Below are 12,950 nucleotides of genomic sequence, written 5' to 3'. Positions count from 1 at the left end.
TTTGTTTCAGTGTAAATACGTGCTTGTGTTAAAAATTGCTTCGCTTTACAGTATAGTGTTGAACGTTGTTTTGATACAAGACTGCGTTGTGCTTTTGACGAATAACCGAGTTTTCACGATGAAAGTATGAACAATTTTGGCATTTTTATTCGTGTTTCTTTATTAAACGCTGTCTACGTGAGAATTTCTATCTCGCATCAGTTTAACTTTTCAAAAGTAAACATCAAAAATGTTAAACTGAAAGTTAAAAACATTTTGGTCTACTTCCATAAGTCAATGCCCTTAAAGCGACCAAAGTGTAATAAACCCTTGAAATATTTGACGTAGTTCAGGATTTCAGCGACTTTTCTTAGTTTACGTTTTTCCCTTACATGCTTCCGTCGCGTGAAATATAAAAAGCACAGTTTACGTTCACCATTGGTCCCTGTCGACACATCAAAAATGTATCATCCACTTATAACAGAAACGTGACTTTGAAAGTTTAATAGCTGTTATTCTGCATATTATGTGCTTGCTCGGGAACCATTTAAAAAGTTTGCTTTTATGGATCTTGAAGCGGTTCGAGTGCTTCACAGCCGATGCTAAATACATAATGCTTGTTGCTATGCGGATAGTTTGAACTCGCGCTTCAATGGTTTGATTGAGAGGCACTAGAGGTATCTAAGGTTTTCCAATATTCAGTGTTGGGCAAAATGAAGTCCGATGTGCTTTTGAGCGTGGGACATATTGCACCTGTACTATTGTACCTACTACGACGTATTTATTATTTTATTTATTTAATTATTTATTGCACACACAAAAGAAATAGAGACACATAAAGTACAGATAAGATTAAAATAATGTGTACAAACGGTGGCCTTATCGCTAGATAGCGATCTCTTCCAGGCCACCGTAAGTAATAATATGTAACGAGAGACATTAAAAAGAGGTGGGTGAGCAAAAAATAAGGCGTTAGGGAAAAAGAAAGAATAATTATAAATATTCAATGTATATAATATATATCACATACAACAAATATATAGTAGAAGTATATAGGTAACCAGAGAAAATATAATTATAAATATTTAATAAATATAACATATAGAACAAATACATATATAGTAGTAGGTATATGACAAAAAAGAAAATAAGATAACAGTAAGGAAAAAGAGGAAGAAGCTAAGCAAGAGAAAGATAGTGTGACTTAAGAAGGTGTTTAAAACTCCTTAAGGATTGCGCTTGACGTACTTCTAGTGGAAGTTCATTCCAGAGTTTGGCAGCACGAACAGCAAAGGAATGACCATAAAATTTGGTGTTCGTGACAGGGACACGCAAAAGTAAAGTTTTGGAAGGACGAGGGAAAGGAGAGGTAAAGAAATCAAATTTATCTTTGAGATAGTGAGGAGCTTTAGGATCAAACAGGACGGAGAAAAGAAGATGAAGAATGTGGGAGTTACGTCGGAGGCGGATGGGAAGCCAGTTGAGTTTTTTGCGATAGTCTGACACGTGGTCAAACTTACGCAAGCCAAAGATAAAGCGAATGCAAAAATTCTGAAGGCGTTCAAGTCGACTCAACTGGACTTCGGAAAGATCAAGGTAGGAGGAATCAGCATAATCAAGGTGGGAAAGGAGAAGGGAATGAGCTAGCATTATTTTTGTTGGGATAGGCAGAAAGTTGCGCAGGCGCCGAAGTGAGCCAGCGGAAGCAAACATCCTCCTACTAACCTCCTTCAGATGAACATCCCACGACAGGGTCTGATCCATTAAAATACCCAAGTTTTTAACGTGGGTACTGTAACCGATCTGTATGCCGTCCAACAAAACATCCGGAAGAGTTGCCCAATCAATCCTAGACACGTATGACGCACTCCCAATGATAATTGTCTGTGTTTTAGATGGATTTAGTAAAAGTCCAAAATTCCTGCTCCAGTTTACGATGGTAGACAAATCATTGTTGACCTTACTGATTGCATCGGGCAAGTCTTCCAGAGTCGCTGTATGTACGTATGTGAAATAAAGCCAAAATTACTGTTTACCGATTTCGTAATCGAATTAAAAATCGATTGAATAGTTATTGTCAATAATATAATTTACCACTACACCGTTTATTAAAAAAATAACGTTTGGAAAAAAGTACCTAAATCCAATAAGCATGCTAATCATATATTTATCTCATATTCGTTATCTCTATTTTTAATTTAAACATTTATTAGATTAAAGTCTTTTTGCGTGTGTTTGTGTGTATTTATGTATAAATTCTATTGTATGTATAAAGTTTATTTGATTAAAAAAATGAATTCACACTTTAATAAACATTTATTGAAGAATAAACGCAAAGAAGGTAAAAACGGCTGTTTTAAAAAAGGACCCTTGCGTCCATAATAGCTTAATAAGGATTAGTGACGCTCCGATACCCGTAAAAGAAGCCTTCTGCAATAGAAAGCTTTCAAAACGTGCATTTCAATTATAAATAAATTAATCTACTAAAGAATGAGCACAGCAATATACCTTCATTTTCATAATTCTGTATTGCTTAAAATAGAAGCTTGAATAAAGTTTGCACGTGCAAAATTGTTTAGATGAGTGTTGAATGGTAATTGATAAACTCGTGAAATTGTATTCTTGATTTACTGAAATTACAATTTAAAAAAATCTAAAGATTCGTAGAAATAGAACAACTTATAGGAACTACGATACTGTGGTGTATAAAGTATGGCTAATCCAGAGGTAAAACTCTTTTTTTCTGTTCTCGACCCGCCAATAATGATAATTTTTGCTTGTTTACCTTTTACCGTGGTTGCCTGGAAGATATCACTATTAAGTGATAAGACCGCCAAAATAGTTGTACTCTGTCCTATATGTAAGTAGTTATAAGGTTTCTTAACTATACAACTATTAAAGGGTTAAATAAATAAATTAAACCTTTTATAGGTTGTATCTGTTTTTTTTTCTGTTTCGTAGCATTTCATCAATTTAGACTTAACTAATATACTCCGGAAAGTTTTATTTCTACAACTAAATGTAACCTGTATCTTTTGTATAACTCTGTACAAAAAAGTAATAATCGGAAAGTTATATATTATGTACAGATTCCTCACATTAGTTAAAAAATAACACATGAAAAAAAGAGAGTTCGTATCTAGCACCTACACACAGATCAACCAAACAGGCATTTACTACTGCTATATACCTTCAATAGGTCAGTGACTTTCAACCAACGGTCGATTCATTAAAAGCCGCTTGCGTCAATTGCCCAAAAATATGGCCAGTAATGGCACGTCATCATATAACAATGCGAGGCAAAGCCGAGTAAATCACAATCAGGCAATGCGTGCATATTTTATACATCACTCAGCAGCACATTTGTTATGCATGGCCGTTCCGTGCGGATGTCAAATTAGTTTCGACACGACCCCGAAGAAATTGTAACGTTGAATGTGTAGAATATTCGAGAAAATGGCATAACGACGCCATTGTGAATCTAGCATGAGATTCTTGAAATACACGCTTGTGTGAATTTCATTTTGATTTTTGGTAGTGTATGACGTTATATTCATCGCTGTAACATATATATAACATAACAATATGTGTGTGTTTGTTTCAAGCGAAAGGTTTGTGTAAAGCGCATAAATATTAAAGTAGATCTTCTGATTTAATCAAAAGATATATAACTAATTATACCACCTTGCCGTTTAGGCTCATGCCTAAACGGCAAGGTGCGGGCGAAGCTGTGAGCAAAAGCTAGTATACCATATAATATTCTATATTATATGTCAGATATTCAAATTTATTGCGTTTCTTTTCTGAAATAACATTAGGTTAACTGCGCACAAGTTTTCCTATAAATTCTTAGACTTTTATATTTCATATATGAAAAGATATTAAAATAAAAGTATAAGTTCTTGTAATATCATTTATTTCATTCTGCAATAATAATCTATATTCAAAATGGTATGATAATTGTATGATAATGTATGATGTCAATCTGTTTCTTGTCACTACATAGTATAAAACAAAGTCGCTTTCTCTGTTCCTATGTCCCTTTGTGAGCTTAAAAATTTGAAACTACGCAACGGATTTTGATGTGGTTTTTTTAAATAGATAGAGTGATTCAAGAGTAAGGCTTTAGTATATAATTTATTAGGTTTTAGACAAAGCGGGCGAAAGCTGCGGGCGGTAAGCTAGTTAATTAATAAAAAACAAAATGCCGCACAAATTTCAACGCAATTTGGCAAAAAGATGGACATAACATATTCACCTGCACTCGGACGCAGCGATTAGCAATTTACTAAAGCGCTTTAATTATTTATTTAAACCAACTCCAAGTACGTAGCAAAGATAATATCCCATACAAATTTCCATCTATACGCTGAGGGAGTGCTTACGTAAAATGAACTGTTACCACATTATTGCTGACCTGTTCAATTCTCTAGTGGATGCTTATTTGTTTGTCTCTGATTGTATGTGGACTAGATACGAGTTCTTTTATAGTTCCCGCTATTATAGGTTCAAGCTGCGGTGTCGACGTTTTACACTGAAGTTATAAATGTGAATTTTAAAATGCTTACGGTGTTGTGTGTGAACGTTTGTGGTGTAGCTTGGTTTTTGGTTGCTTATGTTTTAAATTGTTGCCAGGCTTAATTTTAAGGGTGCTAAATATTGCTATCTTTATCTGTTAACTACTCATTTTTTTATTTCCTTGTTTCACTCGAGAGGTACCCAGAAAAGCTTATCCTAGCCTAGACTACTAGGTAATCCGCAGATATTAATCTGACTTCCATTTGTTTTAAAAATAACGAAGTTTTGTTGATCTGAAACTGCAAGTTGGATTATTATATTTAATTCAATTAACATAGAACATGGAATTGGACAATGGAACAACAAAAAATGGAATTGTTTCAATACAAAACTTTACGGCTTTACCCGTTCATATAAAGAATTACAACAAAATATTGTTTAATTGAATTGAATATATTGCCTTAAAGCTCATTTCTATGGAAATAAGTTAATAAAATAATTTGGCCTTCGCTTCGATAATATTGACACAATACAATTCAAAGAAAGGAATTCTTGGTCCAATATCTATGAAAATAAAGGAAATACGAATAATGGAAGTGGGTCGGTGCTTTTAATATAAAATCACTTATATTATTATCTTGAAGGCCTAAAATGTGAATATAAGGATATGTAAAAATTTCTTCGTTAGTATAAGTCTCAAAAAAATAATAATTGTCCGTACACTATTCAATGACTTGACATAACTGTTTGGTAGAATAAACTACCTACATCAAATTAATAAGCACCAAATTAAAAATATAAACCTTTTTATCCTTTCATACCTATATATTTCAATAGTAACACTTTTAACTTGGTTGGACCAGGTTGAACCAGGTTGCCTGGTAGAGACTGTTGTTCAGCAATAAGGCCGCCTTTTGTACAAAATATGATGCCTTTTTTTGATATTGTTCTTTTTTTTTCTGCTTCGTCCATTCATGTTTGTACAATGAAGTATAATAAATAAATAAATAACTTTACACATAAACCACAAGTATAAATGAGTTCTCGTATACTTATAAAGGCATAACCTAATAATGCTTTTAACACCAATTTATTAAAACCAATTTTCATACTCAACTCGACCCACACGTCAATCTATTAATCTAATATCAATTATATTAACTTTGATCAGTGTCACTATTCTAAGAAAAATGTCGCATGATGGATTATGATGAATATTATAGTAAGCCTGTTGAGTGTATGGTCTAATGATCGATGGGTATTAGTAAATATATAGAGGTTATATTTTTTTCATAGGTACTTACGAAATAGTAGTACGTGATAAATTCATTGGAAGTTGTAAATAAGACGTACGTGCACGGGAATATGAACCTTAAGGGAGGATGATAAGTTCAGGCAATAAGTTTGACGATAGGATTATTGTCGAGTTATGTAATGTGAATAAGTCTATTGAACAACAAGCTTAGGTAAACAGAAGCAGTCGAAGATATTTATTATAACTAGGACGGCTTCGCCCGCGTTCTGAAAGAAAAACCCGCATAGTTCCCGTTCCCGTGGGATTTCCAGGATGAAACCTATCCTATGTGTTAATCCAAGTTACCCTCTATATGTGTGCTAAATTTCATTGTAATCGGTTCAGTAGTATTTGCGTGAAAGAGTAACAAACACACACACACATCCTTACAAACTTTCGCATTTATAATATTAGTAGGATAGGATATGCTTTTCAAGTATGTTTTAATATTCACAAGTACATTGAATATGCTAAAACATTGAGCAACATGTTTTCAATTTACAAGAGCACGTAAATACCTACCTCGTTCACATTAATTCAGAGGTGGATGTTCCGACCGTCCCTCCATACATTTTTGATTACCTCTAAACACTTAACACAGACACTATTTCTTTAAAACTAATCATTTTATCACTTCTCTATAATGAAATGTGTGCGCGTTCGACCTTTTTAATCAATAATTTACAATATTTACTTAGAAAAACAACAGTAAAATACCGGAAAAATTTGACACTTCTACAGTAGTGTGCGTGACTTTTGCCAAGCGAAACACGACATAAAGCACGACATCTAGCGCATAGACTATATACTTATTACAGATCTAGCGCGTCAATGTCTAAACGAAAGGCGATGTTTAGACATAAGACGCGCTAGATGTCGTGCATTCGCGTTCGTTATCTTATACATAATGAGCATAATTCTAATAAATCAAAGTTCTGTGTAAAAATTGAGTAATTTCATTTCCAATCGTTCAAAGAAAATAACAATAAAATAAAATAAAACTAATGACCTTAGAAACTATGTTTTTTTTTGTAAACAATTTATTACTCATTATTGTTCGTCCGTCGTAGGTCTGTAAACTGTATTGTACACTGAAGGTAAATGGTACTGTAGGTACTTTAGTTCGGCGTCGTCGTCGGCTTGATATAAATTACATTCTTGATTTCATTGACACGCGCTATGATTTGCGCGCGGAATTTCTTGTGTTGTGAATTTATTTTTGTATGCTATGCATTTTAATTGATTCAAATTGCAATGTTTCTCTAGTATGCATTTGAGACTATATTGTAAATTGTAATAATTGATCGTGGGTATAGTAATTAATTATTCTAATAACGCAATTAGTAATATATGTATTTTCGGTGGGATTCAAAACAAAAAATTGGCCCGTGATTTTTATGAAATTTCACCACATTGCAAATCACATCAATCATAGTTCATACACATGTATGACGAAAGTGATTAGTATTGTGGCTAACATTGACTCATCAGTTCATCACTGAAACCAGTGATAAATCAGTACCTATATCATATTGTGTTTGAATATTTTTAAACAATGATATAAGTATACAATTATTATAAATCGGTAAACTATCAAAGTAATCACAAACTTGCAAACATTGGTAAAATGTCCAGTAGTTTATGAGCCTATTCATTACAATCAAACAAACAAACAAAGTTTTCCTCTTTATAATATTAGTGTAGACAAACACTATGAATACGATCACGAATGCAAATTCGGGGATTTTCTAATTATTGCTAAATAATAATTGAATTCGTTTTGAAATACTCTATAATTTTTAGTGTATAAATATTAAATAGACATTTATAATGTGGTGCTCATTTTTTTTGTACTGCTAACGCTATTGTAGGTACCTATTTTCGTTGTTTTATTTCAAGTGAACACGGCCATACAATTTTGTCACGAGCCGCCTATGATTGTAGGTACTTTTGTTAGGCTCCTTCGTCGTCCGCGTCGCGTCGGCTCGAAAGTTCTTGATTTCATTGTCACGCGCTATGATTTGCGCGCGGATTTTCTTGTGTTGTGAATTTATTTTTGTATTATTATTATTTTTTATTTTTTTTTTTTATTTTATTGATTCAAATAAAATATTTCACTAGTATGCATTTGAGACTATATTGTATTATGTATAATTTATCGTAGGTATAGTTATTCTTATAACGCAGTTATATTTTCGGTGGGACAATTTGACCCGTGATTTTTCTGAAATATCACCACGTTGCAAATCACATCAATCATACACACGTATGACGAAAGTATAGTGGCTAACATTGACTCATCAGTTCATCACTGAAACCAGTGATAAATCAGTATATCATATTTTATTGTGTTTGAATATTTTTTAAACAACGATATATACAATATTATTATAAATCGGTAAACTACCAAAGTACTTCCGAATTTTCAGACAGACAAACAAGTAGTTTGAACACGCAGTTTTCTTATACTAGTAGCAAAAATCAAAACCATAATATTATGTTTACCTACTATATTTTACTAAAAGTCGAGTGCGTCGAAATCGTAAATAATAATATAATGTTTTTCACCTTCCTGGTTATTTTCCCATAGTAAATAGTGTTTTAGGTTTGTTGTTGTAGGTAGGAATAATAATAATTATTCTTACTTGTTGGTTATGAAATGTATATAGAAATAATTTACTTTTACAAATCATTAGTGATATTAGTTTTGAGTGAAAATGCTTGGATCAGCATAATATTATATGGTACTTCAAATACATGTTTTGATAAAAAAACAATAGTGTAATAAAATAAAACTGCGTTTTATTGTAATCAATGTTGACAGTTTTAAATTCCAAAATTATTGATCAATAAAATAGTTTACACCAACAAATATAACTTTTATTTTTATAACCATCGTTCATAATATAAACCGTAGCAGGTGGCGTTTTGAAGTTCTGTCTACTCATACAGAAAAATGGAAAACTTGTTTTTTTTGTAAACAATTTATTACTCATTATTGTTGTTTGGCTGTGTGTTTAGCAACTCGAAGCGTGGTCGTCCGTCGTAGGTACTTTTGTTCGGCGTCGCGTCGTCGCTCGTCCGCGTCGGCTTGATATAAAACATTCTTGATTTCATTGACACGCGCTATGATTTGCGCGCGGAATTTCTTGTGTTGTGAATTTATTTTTGTACGCTATGCATTTTAATTGAATCAAATTGCAATATTTCTCTAGTATGCATTTGAGACTATATTGTTATAATTGATCGTGGGTAGGTATAGTAATTAATTATTCTAATAACGCAATTATATTTTCGGTGGGATTCAAAACAAAAAATTGGCCCGTGATTTTTATGAAATTTCACCACATTGCAAATTATATATTATACAATTACAATTACAATTATTATAAATCGGTAAACTATCAAAGTAATCACAAACTTGCAAAATATGCTTTTCCGAATTTTCAGACAGACACACAATTTTATTAGTTTGTTTTAGCAAAGTAGGTACCTATACCTATACGCTTACGTCGCGCGTCGCGTCGCGTCGTCGAAAACGGTGCGCCCAGAAACAAACATACCTACCTAATTCAGTTACAATCCTTTTTTTGTTCCGTAATATATTGTATTCTAATACGATTTTTTTTATTCGTCGGCCAGTTCTACTAGGTATAAAAAGATAAAATTGAAATATAATTATTGTAGCGACAGCCATATGTTACTATGTTTTCGTAAATATGTTTTTCACCTTCCTGGTTATTTTCACATAATCTTATATATATATAAATGAATCGCAAAATGTGTTGGTAAGCGCATAATTCGAGAACGGCTGAACCGATTTCGATAATTCTTTTTTTATTATATTCCTTGAAGTACGAGGATGGTTCTTATGTAGAGAAAACGTAAACATGTACCACGGGCGAAGCCGGGGCGGACCGCTAGTCTAATATAAAAATGAATCGCAAAATGTGTTGGTAAGCGCATAACTCGAGAACGGCTGAACCGATTTCGATAATTCTTTTTTTATTATATTCCTTGAAGTACGAGGATGGTTCTTACTTCTTATGGAGAGAAAACGTAAACATGTACCACGGGCGAAGCCGGGGCGGACCGCTAGTAAATAATAAAATAATAAATAGTGTATTAGATTTGTTATTGTATCTTGTGTCTTGTTGGGAAATGTTCAAATACCTACCTATTGAAATAATTTACTGTTACAAATCATTAGTGTTATTAGGTAGTTTTGAGTGAATAGGCATGGATCAGAAATTCAGAATATAATATGCTACTAACTACTCAAATACATACACGCCAAACTTGTTTTACATTCACGCCATCTAGAGTTCAATCTTTATCATTTTTGTATACGTCTGTGTGTGTAAACGACCCTGTATGCAATGACAGATGTTAAAACGCATGGTTTTACCGAATTGGGTGGATTTTAAGGCAATGATATGACATATTTAAATAAAATATAATATTCAGTAATCGCCATGACTATTCCTACGACCTTAATCTTTTCCAATTACGCAAAAACTCAAATAAACTAGAAATGTAGAATTCAGCGCCATCTAGCGGGACATTGGCTGGGAACAGATCGTAGCAATCACCTTAAGCTGAGCTATTAAGATGTGTAGCTGTGATTTGTAAAGACACCGCAGATGGTAAATAATTATACCATTAAGGCTTGCGGCAGAAAGCTACAAAGCCTCTTAGATATAATTTACTAAATATCGAAGTCTTATCGAAGTTATGATAATCGTATTTATTTTGGCGGTAATATGACGGCAGAATTAATTGAATTGAACGTAACGTTAACGTTTTTAACTAACTTATATCGTTCTTTGATATGTTGAATTGTAATACCATATGAATTCGGTATCCAATTATAATGCAAATTAGGCAAAAATTTGACCTAATTTCCCAACATATTCAAAGCAATAGCATGTCAATCCAATGCTTCATTACATCGGCATTACATTCCGAAACTTCGTTTAAGAGTTAGGAAGGCACCTAAAGCCCGCTTAGTTATGAAATATTTATGAGTCAAAACGTTTATATTTGAAAGCATAGCTAGCTTCACGCGAATTTCTACCGAAACTTGGAGAATAAATGGCTCAAGATAATATTGTAAGGAATAAGCGGTACGACGTCAATTATTTAACTTGTTTGTTGATTTCTTAATTCCCGTATTTTATGTAGCTCGCTGCGAGGAAACAGAGATGTTGCGATTTCGCTTATTACGTAAATTGTTAAGCTGACAAGACTTTAACCAAGGTGCGGCGTAAATAAAATGGAATGACATTAAATTCTCTTGTTTTGTTCATGGAAGTATCTTTTAGTTTCCTCTACGGTAATGACTTTTCAGAAAACAATTAATATTACTATAATACTTATGAGCTATAAAAAAAATCTGTATTGGATACCTACTACACATCACATGAAGGAGTTTTAATATTTATTATTATAATATTATGATAGAGTCTGTGTGGGAAATGTTTTCACATATCAGTAGTTACTTACTACGCACTCGACTATAATTTTATTATGAAACAATATGACCTTGATACTTATTATTGTTATTTGTTTCAGTTACGACGGCAGAGTAAAAGGCCCAACCGCGCACTGGGCCGACGCTTCGCTCGCGGGGCGCGCCCGCTGGCACGCGTCCCCGCATTCCGCGCTCAAGATCCGCGACGTTATCCCCACCGACCGCGCACTATACCGCTGCAGGGTCGATTTCAAAGTGTCACCTACGAGAAATTATAAACTCGTTCTGCATGTTATAGGTAACATAGTTGAGTTCTGTTTTTAGTAGTGTATATTCTTTTGGAACGTTTTCTAAATCTATGTCGTACGGCAATTGCTTTAGAATAGGTATATTTTGTAAGTATAAAGGTACTGGCGTTTAAAATCGTACTAATATTTGGAAAAACAAAAGCCAGTTTTTTTAATTTAATGAATTTTCTATAAAATCAGTAGGTATCAATTAGTTTCAGTCATTTTAATGTGAATATATGAATAAACTAACATAGAAGACACACAATATACAATATACATATATTATATGAAAGAGCTCTATGGCAAAATTTCCACAGTCAAAATGTGACGTCATTCCCCTCACCCGTGCTACCACGGTTCAACTCCAAAGTATCACAGACTAGAAACTGCTAGTTCTTGCGTCGTGTTATCGTCGAAAACTTCATTCAGTACGACCAAGTTCCCTTATATGGTTAAAGAAGTTCCGACTTGATTAAATTTGAAGTATTGCAGTCGATTGAAAGTTAAAGCTTGCAGTGCAAGATTTATAAGCTATTTCTATGAGTTTATTTAGTAAACAAAAGAATACGTGTGATCTGTGAAAATAACTAACTACTCATAATTTCTTGCTATCCCAATATGTAACAATTACGTTTGAGCAATATATGCATTTTATCAATGTTTTTCTGTACATTCGGCATTGCGGCAACAAGTACACCATTATTGAAATATTGCATATAAAACGAATTAAAAACTTCAACACATTTACGATTATCATCTCGCATATGAATCGAGTTAACAATAAAAAACGCTGTTAAAAGTAACTGCCCGTTAATAACTTTAAACTGGCTCAGTAATTTTATTACGTGGAGCATGTTTCATAAATGTCCAATATACAAAAAGTTAACATTGTTAATTTAAAATAAAACACCGTTTCATTGTTATTATAGTTTTATGATGCAACTTTGCATTTATGCAGTAAATGTTTTATACGTGTTTTAAGCGTTAGTGCCTATAAATGCTGTCTAATAAAGAAAATAATATCTATTTTTTCAACAGTGTCACTGGTAGAGTGTCTTAGCAATAGTTCTTCCTTCGTTATTTATGTATTCCTTTGTTCTTTTTTGCTCTCAGTTGAATATTCTCCGTTTATTTTAAGCGATGTTTTACCTTTTTTTTAATCATTGGCCAATTATTTTTTAATACTATTGCATATAATTTATACGTATTTCAACTTAATATCTCTAGAAGGAATTTACAAATAATATCCACTTTATATTAACATGTTCCACAGTGAAAGGATTAAGGCAAAATCATACAGATGGGTAATGTGTATAAGCTTTTATTCGCTTCCAGAGGTCAGAGACTAGCCCTCATGAGACTTAACGGAGTATTCAAAGTTATGCACTGATTTCCA

At 33.0% G+C, this 12,950-nt stretch overlaps 1 protein-coding gene across 1 annotated transcript in view; it reads left to right on the top strand.

Annotated features, from left to right (window-relative positions):
- The window catches only part of LOC123691572 (hemicentin-2-like), a 168,002-nt gene that overhangs the window by 103,986 nt on the left and 51,066 nt on the right, over nucleotides 1-12,950 (top strand). The window contains exon 4 of the mRNA XM_045636008.1: nucleotides 11,366-11,562. Coding sequence (XP_045491964.1) covers nucleotides 11,366-11,562 — 197 coding nt within the window. The remainder of the gene's footprint in view (nucleotides 1-11,365; nucleotides 11,563-12,950) is intronic.

Source organism: Colias croceus, chromosome 5, assembly GCF_905220415.1.
Source record: "Colias croceus chromosome 5, ilColCroc2.1".
In the NCBI taxonomy this organism is placed as follows: domain Eukaryota; kingdom Metazoa; phylum Arthropoda; class Insecta; order Lepidoptera; family Pieridae; genus Colias; species Colias croceus.
The sequence above is the reverse complement of the archived record's forward strand: the minus strand, read 5'-3'. Positions and strand labels throughout refer to the sequence as shown.